General features: G+C 35.5%; 1 protein-coding gene across 1 annotated transcript in view; it reads right to left on the bottom strand.

Moving 5' to 3' along the window:
- The window catches only part of IL1RAPL1 (interleukin 1 receptor accessory protein like 1), a 1311893-nt gene that overhangs the window by 1093271 nt on the left and 197298 nt on the right, over positions 1 to 21324 (bottom strand). The window contains exon 2 of the mRNA XM_032285796.1: positions 11903 to 12008. Within this exon, the coding sequence (XP_032141687.1) occupies positions 11903 to 11984 (82 nt within the window). The 5' untranslated portion in view covers positions 11985 to 12008. The remainder of the gene's footprint in view (positions 1 to 11902; positions 12009 to 21324) is intronic.

Below are 21324 nucleotides of genomic sequence, written 5' to 3'. Positions count from 1 at the left end.
CGCCTTAAGGCAACATTTACCATGGAAGATGTCTTGCATAGATGTCTTAAGAGACCATAACTCTACAAAAAGGAAATCTGCCTTAGATAAGCAAAAATAGACTAAAACATAGTTTGGTATTTTAAACTGCCAAACCAAATTTACCTAGTCACATCACCACCTGCAAGGAAAATCACCTTATTTTAAATTTGGCTTTGTAATGATATACTGTGTGCTGTTTAATAAGAAATAACATTTTTTCCTCTTAATAGAACCTTTGTTTTAAGCTAATAGCATCCTCCACTTTGTAGTGCTGGCACAAACTGTATAACATAAAGTCAAATGTAGCCAACAATGGGCCTCAGGAACTCCGGTCACAAACTCTGCCTATATAAATGGGTGACCAGTTTGCAAATATGTAAAATAAGTTACAGAAAAAAATGTCAGGTGTGTAGTTAGTAAGCATTAAAAGTGTTCAATAAATATATGTGAAAGGAACAAAAAGATAAACTACTATTTCTACAGATGATGTTGTCGTTCAAAACTTTATGAAAATGGAAACCAAAGACATGACAGGTTCAGTCAGGGACATGTTCCCAATCAACAAGGCCTGTTAGGAGCTGGATTGAAATCCAAGTGTCTTAATTTCCAGTGCTGTGGGTATTATAAGGTCAGTGCAAAACTAATTGCAGTTTTGCGATTGAAAGTAATAGCAAAAATTGTAATTACTTCTGCACCAACCTAATATAATACTCATCAGATTAATGTAAGACACTTCTGAGAAGTTAACTGAAAACATGTAATTTTTGTGATCATCACCGTAGATGAAAGTTGGAGTGTAAATATTAGCTGTCTGTAGACCTTTCCTGCTGACTTATGATAGTTAACATGAAAATTAACCATGGAAAATTATAATACATTTGTAAGCTATCTTTCATATATGTACATAGGTAATGAAAAAATGAAAATTAAATCAGTATCACCCTTCCTTCAGGACATTTATCTATGGCAAAACATGTTTTAATTTTTGATAAAAGAAGTTTTTGATTGTAAAAAAAATTATCTGTACTATAATGCAATTCTTTTCATTAGCATAGTTAACCATGAGTTTTATACTTGTTTTACCTAGAAAAAGCATAATTTCTAAAGAGTTAAACAAACTTTAAAAAAATAAAATCCCTTTAATATACAAAGGCCCTTTAATATACTGATTTTGTACAATATATACTCTTTAAAAACCTGACATCAACTTCTATTTTCAGTTATTTGACACAACTTTCCAAAGAATTTAACACTATCACTCTTTCATTTTGAAGCTTTCTCCATTCTTGGTTTGCAGGAACCAAAACAACTAAGATCTCTTTCTTTCTCTCTTAACTTTCCCTTATCTCTTTCCCTGACTGGTTGCTCCTTCTCTGCCAGCCTCTTCAGGGCTAGTGTTCCAGAGAATCCTTGATTATTTCCCTTTCCCTTTTCTTTTCCTCTTCTTTCTTTGCATGTTTTCCCTGGATCATCTCATTCCATCATGCTGCTCTCCATATGAGGACAATTTCAAAATCCATACCTCCTGACTTGACATTTGCAGTGTCAACAGTGTTCCCCCAAAATATCTGTCTGACCAGACCTGTGAATATGAATTTATTTGGATAAAGAATCTTTGTGAATGTGATTAAGGTTACAGATCACAAAATGAGATCATGCTGGATTTTCCGAATGGATCCTAAATCCAATGACAGGTGTCCTCTCTTACGAGAGAAAAGCAGAGGGAGATTAAAGACACAGAAGGGAAGGCCATATGAAGATGGTAGCTGCGACAACCCAAGGAAAACTAAAGCCACTAGAATGTGGAAGAGGCAAGGAAGGATTCTGCAACAGAGACATCAGAAGAAGTGTGGCCCTGCATGTACTTTGATTTCAGGCTTCTGGCCTCCAGAACTTTGAGAGGACAGATTTTATTGTTTTAAGTCAGTTTGTGGTAGTTTTTTACAGAAGCCACAGGAAACTAGTACAATTCCAGACCAATAAATACATTAGTTCAATATTTCCAGCGACTTACCACAGCTTGTATATTCCAAATTGAACTCATTCCATCCCCTCTCCCCCAAAAAACTGCCATGGATCTTCTCTCTGTAATTGGTGACACCATCAATATAACTTCTCCTTGAATTATTTCACAATTCATCTCCAAACACTCATCAGATCCTATATATTCTTCAGAAACGTATTTTCAATCCCTTTAATTGCTTTATACGCCCTCCCTCTAGGTAAATATGATTTTTATTGAGTCTCTTACTGGCCATTCTGGAGTCCCACCCTAGCCTTTTCTACAGGGAGTGTTACACGTCTAAAATCAAGGTTAACCATGCCATTTTCATGTTTGATACTACATAGCTTGATTATTCGTCTTCCCTTCTCTGTAAAGGCAGCTTTACGGATGGACTCACAAATGTGTGTAACACTATCATATACACAGCAAGAAGTTTCATCTTTATGATATAGAGAAGATACTACAATGAACAGATCTATCAAATCAGAGCCCCAACCACCCAGACTGAATTTTCTACTAAAGGGAATTGCAAAGTTATTAAATATCTCAGCCAAAGTATTTTGTTCTCACAATAAAATCCACTATACCTTGCAAGACATCCAAAACCCTTCATATTCTATCCTCAATCTACATTTGGGTCTTCATCTTAGTCACAAAGATCTTCTTACTGTTTTCTTTAAATAAGTAGACATTTCAAGTTTCTGTGATTTGGGGACCTTTAACATGATGGATGGTATCCCAATCCTCTCATTACAGAATATTTTTCTTTACCTCTTTCTTTATATCCTCTCACATCTAATTGATCATCTATTTCAATTTAGTCTAACTTTAAAATTGTTCTCTCTTCTGTCTTCACTATTCTCACTGCTATTACTTTGTGTCTGGAAATCATTTTCAGGTCAGGTATTGTTTTGCTGAAAGGAACACAGATTCCTTTAGCCTACCACAAAGAAAAGGGTATTTTTGAAAGTATATGTGTGGAGTGCAGATGAATTCTAAAATGTTCTTAAGATCCAAAGCATCACTAGTATCAGTTTCCTCTCTTTCTCTTTCCATATCTCCCTTCCTTCCTTTCCCTCTGCCCTGTTTTCTTTCCTTTTTCTTCTTTTTCTACAACCCCCCTTCATCTTTTATCATACACCATGGATAACATGGGCCTTTCAGCAAAAATTTTCAACTCTTTTCTGTTGAAAATTTTCTTGCTTTCACCCTCAGTGTGTTCTTGTTCTCTTCCATTCCCATCTGGCTCCTGGCTGACAATTCATTCTCCAGTCTTCAATGCAATTCAATACGCAGTTTGTTTGAATTGGCTAATTGCCAGTTGCAGTAAGCCAAATAATGCCCTCCAGAAAGATGTCCACTGCCTTATCCCTGAAACATATGACTTTGTTATATTACATTGTAAAAAGTACCTTTCGGTTTGATTAATGATTTTAAGATGGAATGATTATCCTGGGTTATCTGAGGATGCCCAATATAATCTTGAAGGTCCTTCCAAGGGAAAGAGAGAGGTAGAAGGGTCAGAGTCGGAGGAGATGTGATGATGAAGAACCTCAAAAACTATAAGATAATAAATTTGTGTTGCTTTAAGCCACTATGTTTGTAGTAATTTTATAAACAGCAATAGGATACTGATACACCAGTGTCCTAATTTCCAAGCCACCTTATGGATCATTTGCAAGCCTATAGTTGACTGCCCGTAGATCAGGGGTTAATCCTCTGGTACAAGCTGTGACCGCCTGTGTGCTATCTCTACAATAAACATTCATATGGTTTGGCTGTGTCCCCAGCCAAATCTCATCTTGAATTGTAACTCCCATAATTCCCACCTGTCATGGGAGGAATCTGGTGGCAGGTGATTGAATCATGGGGGTGGGTCTTTCCTGCACTGTTCTAATGATAGTGAATGAGTCTCATGAGATCTGATGGTTTTACAAATGGGAGTTTCCCTGCACAAGCTCTCTTTTTGCCTGCTGTCATCCATGTAAGATGTGATATATTCCTCCTTGCCCTCTGCCATGATTGTGAGGCTTCCCCAGCCATGTGGAACTGTAAGTCCAATTAAACCTCTTTTTCTTCCTGGTGTCAGGTATGCCCTTATCAGCAACATGAAAACAGGCTAATACAGTAAATTGGGGCCAGAAGTAGGGCATTGCCGAAAAGATACCTGAAAATGTGGATGTGACTTTGGAAGACTGGAACCGTTTGGAGGATTCAGAAGAAGACAGGAAAATGTGGGAAAGTTTGGAACTTCCTAGAGACTTGTTGAATGGCTTTGACAAAAATGCTGTTAGTTATATGAACAATAAGGTCCAGGCTGAGTTGTTCTCAGATGAAGATGAGGAACTTGGGAACTGGAGCAAAGGTGACTCTTGTTATATTTTAGCAAAGGGATTGGCAGCATTTTGCCCCTGCCCTAGAGATTTGTAGAACTTTGAACTTGAGAGAGAAGATTTAGGGTATTTGGTGGAAGAAATTTCTAAGCAGCAAAGCATTCAAGAGGTGACTTGGATGCTGTTAAAGGCATTCAGTTTTATAAGGGAAGCAGAGCATAAAAGTTTGGAAAATTTGCAGCCTGACAATGTGATAGAAAAGAAAATCCCATTTTCTGAGGAGAAATTCAAGCCAGCCACAGAAATTTGCCTAAGTAATAAGGAACCAAATGTTAATCCCCAAGACAGTGGGGAAAATGTCTCCAGGGTATGTCAGAGATCTTCATAGCAGTCCCTCACCATCACAGGCCTGGAGCTTTAGGAGCAAAATGTGGTTTCATAGGCCAGGCCCAGGGTCCTCCTGCTGTGTGTAGTCTAGGGACCTGGTGCCCTGTGTCTCAGCTGCCCCAGCTGTGGCTGACAGGGGCCAACATAAGGCTCAGGCTATTGCTTCAGAGGGTGCAAGCCCCAAGCCTTGGCAACTTCCACATGATGTTGAGCCTGGAAGTACACGGAAGTCAAGAATTGAGGTTTGGTGACCTCCACCTATATTTCAGAAGATATATGGTAACACCTGGATGCCAAGGCAGAAGTTTGCTATAGGGGTGCGGATCTCATGGAGAACCTCTGCTAGGGCAGTGCAGAAAGAAAATGTGAGGCCAGAGCCCCCACACAGAGCCCCTACTGGGGCACCACCTAGTAGAGCTGTAAGAAGGGGGCCACCATCCTCAAGATCCCAGAATGGTAGACCCACTGACAGCTTGCAGTCTGCTTAGAAAAGCCACAGACACTCAATACTAGCCAGTGAAAGTAGCTGGGAGGGTGGCTGTATACTGCAAAGCCACAGGGGTAGAACTGCCAAAACCATGGGAACTCACCTCTTCCATCAGCACGACCCATATGCAAGACATGGATTCAAAAGAGATCATTTTGAAGCTTTAAGATTTGATTGCCCTGCTAGATTTCAGACTTGCATGGGGCCTATAGGCTCTTTGTTTTGGCCAATTTCTCCCATTTGGAACAGCTGATTTTACCGAATGCTTTTATCCCCATTGTATCTAGGAAAAAAATAACTTGTTTTTTTTTTTATTTTACAGGCTCATAGGTCGAAGAGACTTGATTTGTCTCAAATGAGACGTTGGACTGTGGACTATTGAGTTAATGCTGAAATGAGTTAAGACTTTTGGGGACTGTTGTGAAGGCATGATTGGTTTTGAAATGTGAGGACATGAGATTTGGGAGGGGTCAGGGATGGAATGATATGGTTTGGCTGTGTCCCCAGACAAATCTAACCTTAAATTGTAACTCTCACAATTCCCATGTATCATGGGAGGAATCCAGTGGCAGGTGATTGAATCATGGGGGTGGGTCTTTCCTGCCCTGTTCTCTTGATAGTGAATCTCACAAGACCAGATGGTTTTAAAAACAGAAATTTCTCTGTACAAGCTCTCTTTTTGCCTGCTGCCATCCATGTAAGACGTGACTTGCTCCTCCTTGCCTTCTGCCATGATTGTAAGGCTTCGCCAGCTATGTGGAAAGTTCAGTTAAACCTCTTTCTTTTGTAAATTGCGCAGTCTCAAGTATGTCTTTATCAGCTACATGAAAATGGACTAATACAGATACCATTTTTCTAACAAAACAAATTGCCTACAAATTGCTAGCTTTTACATTGCTGCCCTCTATCCTGCACCTCTCCCATCAAATACATAGAACAATATGTACCCAGTTTTGTACCCTCATGAAACAGTACCACACTGCTATGTTTATTAACTTGGAATATACTCCTCCTCATTGAAGTCTTAGACAACTTGGAAGATTCATTCATACTGCCGTTTATCTTCAACTCACCATGAAGCAGGAATCATTTTCTACAATTGGCATTAATCTGTGCTAACTTCATATAAAATTGGACCAACAACTAAAATCCAATGGGTAAGCTTGTGAGGGAATTCATAGGTATAATAGAATATAGATATGAAAGAATATAGGTATAACTAAAAGAAGATATTGGATAATTTTATTTTGTTTGTTAGGTACAAGTTCCATTTTTGTTAGACTTGTTATTTTAGTTAAAGACATAATTTCAAAGGGATATTAAAATTACTCTAGATCTGATTTCAAAATTTGTAAAAAGTACAATAAATAGGAGAAATTTTTTTTTCTGAGAAAAATTAAAGTGCATTTTTTTAACTTCAAAAGGTAAAGAAACAAAGCCCCAGAAGTTTGATCTTATAAGCTACCCCAAAGGAAAATAAGGAGAAATGCTTTATCTTTTTTGACATATTTGACAAACTGAGAATAAACACATGGTAACATAATAAAAGGCAGATGCTTCGGGACTAGGTTGTCTCTTAATCATGTGAAATTAAGCTCATTGACTTACAGGAATGCCCAAGAGAGCTGCTGCACATAAATCACACTGACATGAGGTGGAAGTACCCCCACTAGACTTTCTCATTCCTATTCAGTTAAATCTCACTTTCTTTACACAGTAGCATAATTTCTTTCACTTAAATGAATATCCATAGGTAACAACACAAAAATTGGAACCAAAACTGTGTCTTTAGTTATTTTGCTATTCCTACTTTTTATAAATTATTAGGGCCTAGAGTCACAAGTTTAGGAAATCCTCTTGAGGCTTGCCTTTCTCTTGCTGTCAAGAAGAATTGCATCTAAATCATTTTACACAAACAGGTGTCCCCTGTCAGGTTCTAGAATGAAGAGAATATCAACTCCCTGTGGTAACCCTTCTACTCTCTAGTAGCTGGCTGCTTTAGGGAGCTTTTATATAGTTTAAATCCCTCCTAAAATAACATGTGCTTTTTGTTAATGCAGCCACTTCCTCTTCTCTATATGCTCTAATAACTGAATACTTTTTGTCTATACTGAAGTCACTTGATTATTTATCCTGTATTAGTAATCATGAGCTCAAGCTTTTCATAATGGCCATTATGGAACAATACCATTAAATCCAAAACTTCTGCACAATGACATTAGTACTTCTTTAAAGCAGAGCTAAATGCAGTAAAATTCCAATAGAAAAATACTTGAAGAATCATTTTCCTTACCCTTTAACAGATTTTCAACTGCATTTCAACCCAATGAAAACACTCCCAATTTGTAAACTTTCATTATCTTCATCTAAACCCTTATCATGTCCTAGATATTGCTTATTCTGAGTTGTATCTTTTGCTTCAGTAGTCTCACATTATATATTATACTGATTGCTCTTTAAGAAAAAAACATTTTTCTTAAATGCCTCTACTTAATTTTACCTTTAACTTTCTTATATCGTTTTGGTCCTGTAGCATCCTCACCGAAGTAATTCTGAATATTAAAACCACTCACTCACCCATTCATGCAGTCATTAATTCATTAAGACATTTCCTTGAACCCTGACTCTGAAACAGCACATTTGGCACTGTAGAGATTATAAGTACACATTAATCAGCGTCCTTGCGCTCATCGCCTTATATTCTGAAGATGTTTTGAGAGCAAACCAACATGGAACCCCTTCTCTTACCTAATTTGTACATCCAGACCTCTCCAGCTTCATTTTTCTTCAGTATCCCAAACTGTTCAAATTACAACTCACTCTTTAGTCCCCCCAAAGTGCTACAGACATACTTTGTCCATAACTGTCCTTCAACTATTTAAACTATTTCCCTGCTCCCAAATCTTACTCCAGATTCTTAGTTATACACAATTTTTAAATGTATATATTTAAGAATAGCTATTATTAATAGAGGCTATGCTAACCTCTTTGAATGGTCATGTAAAAATACGTTCAAATGCCTTAACCATGCAGACAAAATAATAATAATATTTTTATAGTTTGAAAAGTCCTACCAAGACACAGTGGAAATATGAAAATAAACTCCTTGTATTTGCAGATAAATATATTAACAGAGAAGAAGGAAGGGAGGAAGAAAGGAAGGAAGGAAGGAAAGAACAAAAAGAAAAAGAAGGGAGGAAATAATTACGGAAGAAAGGGGCCATGGAACAAGAATGTAAAGCTAAATTTTCTCAACTGGTTGAGATACAAAGATTCTCTCAGCAAGCATTTGCTGTACATGTGTTTTACTTTTTGTTTGTTTGTTTTTCAGAATTCTACAAATGACAGCAACTGAAATGTTTACTTATTGAATTGCTATAATCCTTCACATGCTTGAGGGGGACTGGTAGTATTGGTTGTCTTAGCATCTTTCATCAAGTGCTACTTATAAAAACTAAAAAAATAGGTTTGGAATTGCCCCAGGATAAAGCCCATTGTGTAATGAAGGCTGACTATCTGCCTCAATAGATATTAAAAGTCTTGATTCTAAATGCAGGCACAACTTTAGGACATTACCTGAGAGACCAGATTCAGTTCTTAATTATCATTAACATACTGTACATATCTGAAGTGATATTTAAAACAAAATGTTACAAAGTTGCATTTTTTCCGTCAAGGATGTTATACTGATATAACTGCCTTACTATACTTAATTTTTTCCTTAAATTAATAGCAAGGGAGTGTAAGTCAATGTGATAAAAATAATGCATTTCCAGCTTGTGTAAAAAGAACTCCTATTGCTTTCAAATTAGCTCTGTTAATGAAAAACAAATACCTACTTTTAAATTTTTATGGAATGACCATATGTGCTAATCTAAAGCAAACACTATACAAAATTAACGTGCCATAAAAATTCAGTATTTCTCTGTGTAATATAATATTGTATATATTCCTAATTATTAAAATATCTAGTTCTGGTTCTCTAATGGTCACAGTGAACTAAAAATAATATTCTAGTAAAAGACACATGAAAAGCTTCAGGTTTTGAATCATGTCTACTGAGCTTTCAAAAAGATTAATAAGATAAAGAATCAAAAAAGAATTAAATGATAAGAGGAAAGAAGAAAGATAAGAAGTTCTCTTGGTTAATATGCAAAATCAACATCAAAAATTGATTTTTATCCCCTAGCTGTGGTGCTGCTGGTTTTATAGGTTGGGCTGGGTGTGAAGATTGAGCCATTAATCTTTTAAGGAAAAGATGCCAAGTGCAATCGTCTTCTACTTGATGTATGGAGATCAGTAATGACACTATTCAGTAAGCTACATATCTGCTTCTCTCAAACAAAGGTGCCATGGGAACAGACAGCAGCTGAAATAAGTGCAAGCTATGAAAGTATATGGATAGAACAATATTATTCATTCCCAAACTGCACATTTAATATCCAAAAATCAAACAAACAAGCCTCCATCCATCTGGATCTTAATATAGAAACTAGGGGAAGGTATGTTAATTTACATCATATAGAAAAGTAAACAAATCAAGCATGCTGCAATATCCCAATACGTGCCTTGTCCTTTTTACATTATAATATAGAAAACACATTTGGTTTAGGAAATATTACATAATTATGTGACAACTGTATTCATAAATTGAAAAGAGGTCTCAGAACTTCTGCTTAACTTACAGCATCTTATTACCATTATTCTAAAATAATTATAAAATTAAAACTGAATTTGAGACAGATTATTGAGGTTTCTCAAGTCTTTAGAGCAGACAATTTTTACAACAATGATGTCTTCTAGAATAGACATTTACAATAAAATCACTTAACACAGATTTTTGAGATATTTTAATATTTGCATTTATATTAAATGAAGTCCCAGTTTGATAAAATGTCTTGCCCCCAAATCAGAGGTTATATAGAATGGACATATTACATTATGATCAAAAAGGAATAACATTTTTATTTGAATAAATCATAGATCTGACATACACAGAAAGAACTGGAAAAACAGATTTTATGTAATTAAGGGTAGTAACCAGAAAAATAAACTTTTAAAGAATTAATCGATATTTCTATTTCTGATGAACTATTGTCATTTTGTTATAATACTTATACAAGTGAGTATTTCTCTCCTATATAGCTACTGTCTCAAAAATCTATGTTAAGTGATTATAATGTAAATTTCGATTCCAGAAAACATCAATGTTGTAAATTATCAGCTTTCATCACTATTTACTCCCCCTTCTACCTACTCTAACTCTCTTGGTTATGCTTAATTGTACTTGAGCATAGTACAATTAAAGAAATCAAGATATATGTTATTTCCCTTTAACCCATTGGAATTACGTAAACCGCTATATCATAATCCTACCATAGGGTTTAATCTCATTCAAAAAGATCCAGTGAGAAGAAGATATGAAATCATGTGTAGACATAGAAACAGTATTTTTTTCACATTGCCTATAACAACAGCTGTATAATAACCAAATATGCTAGAACCAAGAGGCTCAGTATTGTTTTTTAACTTTCAACCATGCACCAAACCTTTGTCCATGCACAATGCCTTCCTCAATTTCCCTCCAAACTTTATCCCCAGGAGGGGCTCACAAGAGCAGAGCTGCTCCCTATTTCTCCTGCATGTAGGCTTTTTCATTATATCATCAAAGTGAGTTTGAAGCTTTTTAACCTCAAGGACTAAGATGGTAGTTTCACAGCCCCATCTCAGCCCTTTCATTCCCTTTACTTTCTAAATGCCAAAGATTCTTTTGCCCATGCAATTGCTTATATCACAACACTGCAACCTCTTGTACATTATCTCGTCTCCTTTTTCCCCACAGTCTCTCTGGAACTAACAGACAATACATTCTAATTCTAGCAACAAAACACAATATCCTTCTTCTTCCTTTACACCTAAAAGCTATAACTTCAACAATAACATGACGTCACATGGTGTGAGCATGACAAGGCTTTATATTATTAGTGACTTACTAGACAAGATACAACTTCACATTGATAATGGTATTTATTCAATTGTCCCATACAATTGAAGTATCAACAGTCCACTACAAACCAAGATGCCTGATAACATGTAAAGTTTTTCATAAATGCCAACATTAATCTATTTAGCAGTTCCTTTCATTATCATTCTACTTTGCCTCTATATTTCCTATTAAAATATTAGTGCTTCCTCATAACATTTTCTTCAATAAAACTACTGTTTTCTTTAAATACATCCAAGCAATTCATCAAATCAGCTGGAGTACAAGACTGAAAAGAACCTTCCCTAGGCATAGCTGACATCAATATGGTAACAATAAAAGTTAACATCAATGATACAACAATATTTCCATGCAAAAAATTAAATAACACTGTTTATATAAGAATACTTAAAAATCCTACAACGAAATGAAATCTAAATACAAGCTTTTGCTATTGAATCCATGCCAATTCATACTAATTAACAAAATAAGCCACATTCTTTTGAATTCACTCTCACTTTTCTAATTCTTTATCAGTGTGCTCCACCTATTTACTCATAATATCTCTACAATATGGATAACTGATCATTCTCAACTTTTCTACAAATGACACATGTGTAAATGTAGCACTATCACTTTAAGCTATTAAAAAAACAGTTAAAAAAAAATAGAGGAATACTGCTTACCGGAGCCTCTTTTGGTCACAACCTTCAAACTCTGGGTAAAAGTAGCATATAAGAGAATCAAGTGTGGAATCGGAGCTTTCATCTTCCAGCTTTTAAAGGCTATTCCCTAAAGCAAAGATTAAGAAAAACATACATGTTTTAAAACTAGACTAGGTAACAATATTATAAAAATTTCATGACTGATCAAACATGATTGGTGCAATTAATTACACAAAAGGAAAGAAGATAAACAGGATTTCTATTATATTTTCCCATATCCTGTGGTTCCTAAGTTCAATCAAATCCAGTAATACCAAAATTATGTCTCTATAGCCGTCACCCCCAAAATGCTTTAAAATCTTATGTTCACTTGAGGTTTTGGATTTTATTTTTATTTAAAGGCCCTAGTTGTATTTAAATAAATGGAAATGATCCCTTCAAAAGAATTATTTCACTAACAATTTATCTTCACATAAATCATCCAAACAGATATTTTTAACATTCCATGGTATAATAGAATGTGATTCTATTCAGTGTCATTCTTTCCAATGGAGATTAAGTCATAAACTGTATGCCTCCAAATATTTAATTGTGATTTTATATTTTCTTTCAAAAAACCTCTAAAGATACTTTAAGAGAATTTTAAGACTTTTGTTTTTATTAAAAGAATGTACACTCTGACCAAGCACAGTGGCGTATACCTGTAATCCCAGCACTTTGGGAGGCTGAAGTAGGCAGATCCCTTGAGCCCAGGAGTTTGAGACCAGCCTGGGCAACATGGCAAAACCCCCATTACTACAAAACACACACACACACACACACACACACACACACAAACACACACACACACACACACACACACACACACACACACAAATAGCTGGGCATGGTGGAGTGCACCTGTAGTCCCAGCAACTTGGGAGGCTGATGTAGGAAGATGGCGTGAGCCTGGGAGGTCAAGGCTGCAGAGAACTGAGATTGTGTCACTGTACTCCAGCCTGACAAACAAAGTGAGACACTGAACCAAAAAGAGGAAGAGGAAGAGGAGGAATAGAGGAGGAAGGGAGGAGGAAGGGAGGACGAAGGGAGAGGGAGGAGAAGGAGGAGGAGGAGGAAAAAGCACTCAATGAAGCTACCAAAAAAAATTATTTTTTTCTATTATAAGGCTTGCAGAGGGATACAAGAAGGGGCACCGACCTAGTGTGTTTGGATTTCTAAAGGAGAGATATTTCATTTGAAATTAAAGAAATGAACATTGTCTTCCCAGAAAATCATCATTCTGTGTCTCAGCTTTATTGAGGTATAATTCACAAAGTTGTATATGTTTAAAATGTACCATGTGTTTTGATATGCATATATAATGAAATAATTATCCCAATAAAGTTAGCTAATACATCCTTCAACTGACATAGTTGGTATGTTTTTGTGTGTCGTAAGACTTAAGATCTACACTCAACAAATTTTAAGTACACAATATAGTATCATTAAGTATAGTCAACATGCTATAGATTAGATCACCAGAATGTTCTCATTGTATATCTGCAAGTTTAAACCCTCTGACCAACATCTCCCCTTTTTTCTTAATCCCATTCCAGCCCCTGGCAACCACCATTCTACTCCTGGCTTCTTTTCTTTTTGTATAAGACTGAGATAGGGCTGAAAGGCCAACTTTCAAAAAGTGGCAAATCGCAATACAGTGCAAATATATTGTCAACTTATGACAGCACAAGTTTCTTTGCAAGACATTTGAGGACTGATCATATCCAGCTTTCAATCACTATAACTTTACTAAAGATGAGAAAGCCAAAACTATCACATTTTGTGTTCTCCCAGAGCCTCATTCAGATACTTCTGAATGGTTTATATTGATTAATTTACTCACATTAATAACTCTGTTAAAACACATTTTAATTCACTAAACAAAAGCAAAATCCATTCACTTGTAGCAAAGTATCACCATCACCATTTTATTCAGAAAATCAGTGAATTTGTAAAATAGCGTGAAGAATAATCTATTTTAATGGCAGCACCTTTAAGGGATAATAAGCTGTTAAAGTTTTCTATGCAAAGACCTTAAATTTATGTTAAGACATAAGTGAAACCTAGTCCAAAGAGCTGATTCACCAGACACATCTGATGAACTGCCACATTAAAGTACAAATCTGAGTCATGCATTCCTAAAACCCGAATCCCATTTTCCAGCCACCACACTAACTGGAGCTGCAGGAAATCTTCAAGTTGGTATCTTCAGCCTTCAGGTTAGCTGTGAGAATCAGTTCCTCTCTCAGTGTGAGTTTAATCAGCACTGCCCAAGAAACTCCAGGATCCAACTATACACTGCAAGACCTTTCAGCTTAACAATCTTATTACTTTACTCCTGTTCAAAATACTATTTCCTTACTCATTTATATAAAGCATACAGCTAGTTGGCAATTCTGTTTCTTAAAATTAATTGGTATGGAAAGCATCAATTTGGTAATATCAGGATCCTTAATTGAATCTCTTGAAACTTTGTGTATTAGGGAAAACAAAAAGAAACCCATAGAATTTCAGAGACCAAACATCTTAGTCAATCTACAATAATCTTTACAAACTTCTTTGAGGACGTTTATTGTGTCTTAAATTGAAAACCAAATTAAATATATCTAGCCATAGAAATCCAAGCTTTGCCATCCTTGTTGCATAATTAAAATGTGTACCCAGAAATAGCAATACAAACTGTACATAATTATTTAGTGAGGTTCCGAGATTTTTTTTTTTTATTGTTTATACTACTGGTGAACTAATTTCAAGAGTCTTCAGTTTCTGGATGAATGGACCTGAAAACACTTGCCTGTTTCCTATCAATACCATTCACCATTTGGCTTCACATAAACCACTAGTAAACCTCATACAGAATGAGCATATCGTGATGGTTAAGAGGAGAAAGTCTATATATCCCAGCTTTGCCACCTACCAACTGTGATTTGGAACAAATAACCTCTCTGTGACTAGTTTCCTCATTTGCAAAATAAGTATTATAATAGTACAGAGAGCACAGTGCTTAGAACAGTACTGGCACATTGAAAGAACAACAAATTAAAGCTTCCTGGGTTTTTTTGTTTGAGACTGAGTTTTGCTCCTTCATCCAGGCTGGAGTGCAGTGGTGCCATTTCAGCTCACTATAACCTCTGCCTCCCAGATTCAAGAATTCTCCTGCCTCAGCCTCCCAAGTAGCTGAGATTACAGGTGTCCGCCATCACACCTGGCTAATTTTTGTATTTTTAGTAGGGACACGGTTTCATCATGTTGGCCAGGCTGGTCTCAAACTCCTCATCTCAGGTGATCTACCTGCATTGGCCTCCCCAAGTGCTGGGGTTACAGGCAAGCTTCTGTTTGTATTATTGTTATTGTAGTTAATTGTTATTATTTTTATTATTATTTTAAGAACTACTAATTAATTAATACTGCTAACACTCACATCCTTTTCTTCTTATATATTCTGTGTATACCAGCTTTCCATTCGACTGGAAGGCCCTGAAAGGTCAATGTAAGTTTTATACAACTTTTTATTTCCAATGCTCAATGAATGTTAGCTGGAAAAAAAAAAAAAAAAAAAAAAGGAAAAGTTAGCTATTATCTGCAGTTCAATTTTGATATTCAAACCCATCATGTCATAAACACTTATTGAGCATATACTAGTTACAAGATGTTTTGCTACGATGCAGTGGGGACACAAAGACAATGCAATGGAGTCTAATAAAAAAAGGCTGACAGGTCATTAAAGAAACAAATGCTTACCTATTTAATTAGGCTGGCCCTGTTGCCATTTATTCAGTATAATGTGCTTAGACAGTAGAGGGAGGAATGAATTAATTCTGCTCCAGGCTGGGTGTGGTGAAATCAAAGGAAAGGGCTTCCAGGGGAAGAAGTATTTCATCTAGATTATGAAGGAGAAACTTTCTAAGGGAAAGGAAATTCTGGGTCCAGGACAAAGGATGAGTGAAATACTCAGTGTGATAAGCAGAATATCATCCCTTTCCCCTCACCAAACATGTCTAGGTCCCAATCTCTGGAACTTCTGAATACGTTGCTTTACATAGCAAAGGGACTGTGTAGATGTGATTAAGTTTAGAATTTTGAGATGGGAGATAATCATTCAGGTGTGCCCAAAGCAATCACAAACTCTCTTACAAAAGGAGAGCGGAAGAATCAGACTCAGAAAGAGAAAAAATTAAGTATGTGGATGGAAACAAAGGTCAGAGGTTCAAGTGATGCACTGTCAAGATGGAAGAACAGGCCATGAGACAATAAATGTTTGTGGCCCCTAGGAGCTGGAAAAGTCAAAGAAACAGTTTTTCCCATACATTCTCCAGAAGAAAAGCCTGCCAAACACCTTGATTTTAGACCCATTTTGAACATCTGATCTCCAGAATCATAAGATTTAAAAATTGGGTTAAGTCTCTAAGTTTATGATAACTTATTAAAGCAGCAACAGGAAATGATTACAGAAAGGATATGGAATGGCAAGTTTCAGGAATAAAGTGTAAATAGACCACAGGTTGTGGACTGTAATAAAATTTGTAGGCATCAACATAGATAGACATTGTCACTGTAGGATTCTGACAAAATATTAATGGAAAACTTTATAGGGGGATGAGGGGAAAAAAACCTCAACTTCTTACGTAACATCTTCATTCATGCTAACTTCATTCATACCTAACTTAAGCATCCAAGATTATTTCATGCAATTTTACTTTTTTGTTGCCTATTTCTTTAGTCCCAAAAACATTTCTTCACAATACACATGATAACTCACTTGAGATTCTGACCTGCCTCCCTTTCAAATAATCCTAAGATTCTTTGCAATACAGACAATGAAGAGCCAATGGGTGCTTTTAAGTGAATAATCTAAATTGTTTTATACAGCACAGATTGAAGTTGGAAGAAAATCGCAGGCAGCAGTACTGGAAGAAGAGGAAGAGGATAAATCAATGCAGTAACAGTGAATACTGGGAAAACAGAATAGATTTAGAAATCAACAGGAAACTTCTAAAGTGAATCATGGATCTGAGATGTATAGCTTGAGAAACTAGATATATTATGATATTATTTACCAATATATAGAAACACAGAAGATATTTTGGGCAATGAGGATGGGGAAATACGCAAAATTATATTTGAGAGATGTTGAGTTTAAATTTCCTATGAAATTTCCTGTTAACACTATCATGTAGTTTATTAAAAATATTAGCCAACAGCTCAGTAGAGAGATGGAGGATAACACTGTAATTGTAGCTGAAGTTAAGAACATGTATTACGAAAAACAAGAAGGAAGTGCAGATAAAGAAGAGAAAAACGCTTACGCTATCCACCCTGGGGCTTACAAATATTTATAGGACAGGCAAAGTGAATCAAGAGAGAGAAAAAGTGAGAAAAGCAGGCCACAGAGGGAGTGTGAATCAGAAGAAGTTGGGTAAATGAAGCAAGCAAGGATATTTAAGGATACAGTCAGGATAACTTATGTATTGTGAGAATAAAAAAAGACATCTGGGCCAGGGTTGGTGGCTCACGCCTGTAATCCTAACACTTTGGGAGGTCAAGGCAGGAGGATTACTTGAGCCCAGGGGTTCAAGGCCAGCCTGTGTAACACAGTAGGGCTACCATCTCTACATAAAAATTTTAATAATTTGCCAGGTGTGGTGGCACATGCCTGTAGTCCCAAGTACTGGGGAGGCTGAGGTAGGTGGATCACTTGAGTTCCAGGGGTTGAGGCTGGAGTAAGTGGTGATTGTTTCACTACATTCTAGCCTGGGCAACTGAGTGAGATCCTATCAAAAAATAAAAAAGACAACTGGCATCAGGGTTAAGATGCTAATGACCAGTCTTTTCATTACATAGATGACACGAATGGGAGTATACATGGGCATAATCGAAATAGTCCAAGGTAGAAAGTTTCATTTGCTTGTTTTTTGAATGTTTTTCAAATACAACATTCAAAAGAAGCAACAATGTGTTTTGAATGTGAATGTGGAGTCCACAATTGAGGGTAGAGACGTTGAGGTTTAACTGGGGAATTCCAGATCATATGTGTAAACTGAGGCAAAAGAGAAGTAGAGCCAGAAGAAGGAAGTGAATCTAGAAAGAAGAGATATTAGTATGGAGAAGTTGAGACCCCTGCTTTTATAGGTAGAAAATAAAGTACAAATGGGTGAATATAAAAGTAAATTTGGAAGTGAAATGGGTGGAAACTGTACTCATTTTTTTAAATTCTATAATATAAAGCAGAGAGAATGGGCTTTAGAATGAGAAAAACCTGGATTACTGGCCTTACTGTATTTAGGTAAGCAAGTTACTTCATCTTTATAAGCCCCAGTTTTCTTATCTCAAAGCATGGACATAAGTATCTGTCATATTTATTTCAGTTTTTACCTATTTTTCCCCAACACGTAGAGGTAGGAAATACCTACTTCAAAGTTTCACAAGCCTTAAATAAAACACTTGTCTTTATGGTGACTATTAGTGTTTAATAATGACATATAATTGTAGACATTTTTTAATGCTAGCTCTTTTCTTATGCCTTCTTTCTACTCCTGGCCTGTAATAATTATGCTCAAAAATGATTCACTATGTTTTAATCAATACTTAAAATTTTGACATGACTATATTCAAAATTATGGCAACCATTTTTTTCACTCTAATCAAAAATTGAAGTATCCATTTGTGAATGACACAAAGTATTTTTCCAAGAGTTCAATTTACATAAAGCAATGCATGTTAAAGTTGAGAGATAGACTTCCTATAGAGAGGATAAACAGCAGCTCTTAGACACTTTATAACCATAAGTTACTAAAAGGCATAATATTTAAAAATAGCCATAGGGAAACTTATGTCTAAATTAAACACAAATTATGAAGTTATTTGTATATTTGATTTTTTTAATTATGAGGTGGCTATCCATGATACAGATGCTGTTCTAAATAGTGAGGTACAAAATGATTAGGAAATGGTCACTGTGGCAAGGATTACATGGAAGAAAGATATGGAAATCAACAATTTTAGCAAAGGGATACATGGTATGAGTGACAAATTCTCAAGAATATATGGAAAGTGCTCAGTGCAGCCTGGAGAGGTCATGAAAACATTCACAGAAGAAGGTGATACTGGGCTGACTTTGAAAGCAGAAGAGGGGGTTCATTAATGACTAAGTTAGAAAGGGTTTAATAAATGGTGGGCAAGAGATTACTGGTAGAGGAAGACAGAAAGCGTGTATGGTCCATTTCGAAAACCACTGATGAAAATAAAATAAAGCTAAAATGCTTGACAATCTAATCAACATGGGTTAGGGAGTAGAGAGAGAGAGAGATATTTAGATCATCAAAAACAAGTTTTAGGTCACTAAGGTAATTTTTTTCTAAATTGGCCCTGACAAAACTCTGTGGGATTTTTGTTTATTTTCTTTTTAACACAATTCTAATCAGAATACCATGCATTCCTATACAGCTTCTCTGCCAAGGAAATGTTGACCTTCCAAATCTTATAACCAAGCTTCTAAATTGATCTCCAAAAGCTAATTCACAATATGACTAAAAAAAACAAAGTGTCAATAGAATCTGAAGTCATATGGTTCTTGGCAGATTACCCTACAAGGTAATGAAGATTATACTCAGCAGTCAAATAATCTTACCCAAAATGCATCTGTGCCTTATTTAAATATTGTCCTGAGAATTAAACACTGTGGAGTTCACTATGGAGCAATCTAACATAAAATGCTGTGGAATGTCTTGCAAACCTATAGTCTGGGGCAGTAAGAGCAGTTACTATGGGATAATTGGCACATCTACTGGGTGGCACCAGGTAAAGCTGAATATTTGTACAGGAATCTGATAAGGAAAGGGTTGGCTTGAGTCTCAAGATGTCCTGACTCTATGCTTCAGGGGGTTAAAAACCAATAGTGCTTAAAGAAGGAAGCGTCAAAACCAGTTTTGTATTATAAAAAGTTGATGAAACTTCTATCTAATCTACTAAGAAAAAAAAAGAGTAATGATGTAAACAAAATTAGAACTGAAGAAGTTATAAAATATACAATGACATAAAATATTTAGTAAATTTGTAAATTTTACAGAATGGATGACTGGGGATAAAAATAACCACAATTTATTAAACAAAAGAAAATTACAAATAAACCAAAATCATTTAAAATTTCAAAATGCTATTAAAGTAGAAACTCCAAAAATGTTGATTGAAGAAATTAATACAGAGGAATACTTCCAAGCTTTCAAGAAACAGTTTGGTCCAAGGAACAGAAAGTCATGGTTATGGTTATAAAAATATAGAAAACATTTTTTTAACCAACAAAATAAAGTGCTTTAAACTAATATAAAGAATGAGAGGAAGGATAATGTTACTATTTTCATTTAGCTTTGATCTGGAATTCCTAGACATTGACTATAAATATAAATATTAGAAAAAGAGAAATGTAAAATTTTTATTATGGCGATAAAAAGTTAGAAAACTGGGCCGGGCGCGGTGGCTCAAGCCTGTAATCCCAGCACTTTGGGAGGCCGAGGCGGGTGGATCACAAGGTCAAGAGATCGAGACCATCCTGGTCAACATGGTGAAACCCCGTCTCTACTAAAAATACAAAACATTAGCTGGGCATGGTGGCGCGTGCCTGTAATCCCAGCTACTCAGGAGGCTGAGGCAGGAGAATTGCCTGAACCCAGGAAGTGGAGGTTGCGGTGAGCCGAGATCGCGCCATTGCACTCCAGCCTGGGTAACAAGAGTGAAACTCCGTCTCAAAAAAAAAAAAAAAAAAAAAAGTTAGAAAACTTTATTCTATTATAAATTCATCCAAATAATATGCTCTAGGATTAAAATATTGACTACTTTGTCAATTTTGGCACAAAATGTCAAGTTTTTCCAAATTGGTAACATGTACTTCTGGTCAAAATTCAAATGGAATATTTATTATGTTTTTTATAACATAAAAATACAAATTTTAGAAGGAAAGTTAAAAGTCAAATTATAAATTAGCAAATATATTTCCAACATATATATCAATAGGATAGTGCCCATATAATATAAAGAACTTTTACAAATCTATTGGGAAAATTAGCAAAGAGAATGAATATAGACAATGAACAAATCAAGTGAATAGGTACTATATAGAAGACATATAGTCACTAAATATTACAATCATAAGGCCATTAGTAAAAGTATACACTAAAATAATCTATCAAATAAAAATAAAATTTTCTCACACAAAAAAATGCCATGATTGTAATTTTGTATATTTATACATATATAGAGAAAAGAAAAGAGTAATCAAAATTATTCAAATGATCATTTATTATGTTGATGTGGATGTAGTAAAACAACTATGTTCATAATCTGATGATGGGAGTGAATATTAGTACAATTTTACTGGAAAGCAATTTCTCAATATATAGCCTTTAAAATAT

This window comes from Sapajus apella, unplaced genomic scaffold (assembly GCF_009761245.1).
Source record: "Sapajus apella isolate SASKATOON/1434 unplaced genomic scaffold, GSC_monkey_1.0 scaffold17, whole genome shotgun sequence".
Lineage (NCBI taxonomy): Eukaryota > Metazoa > Chordata > Mammalia > Primates > Cebidae > Sapajus > Sapajus apella.
Note: the sequence above shows the minus strand (reverse complement) of the source record. Positions and strands in the feature narration are given on the sequence as shown.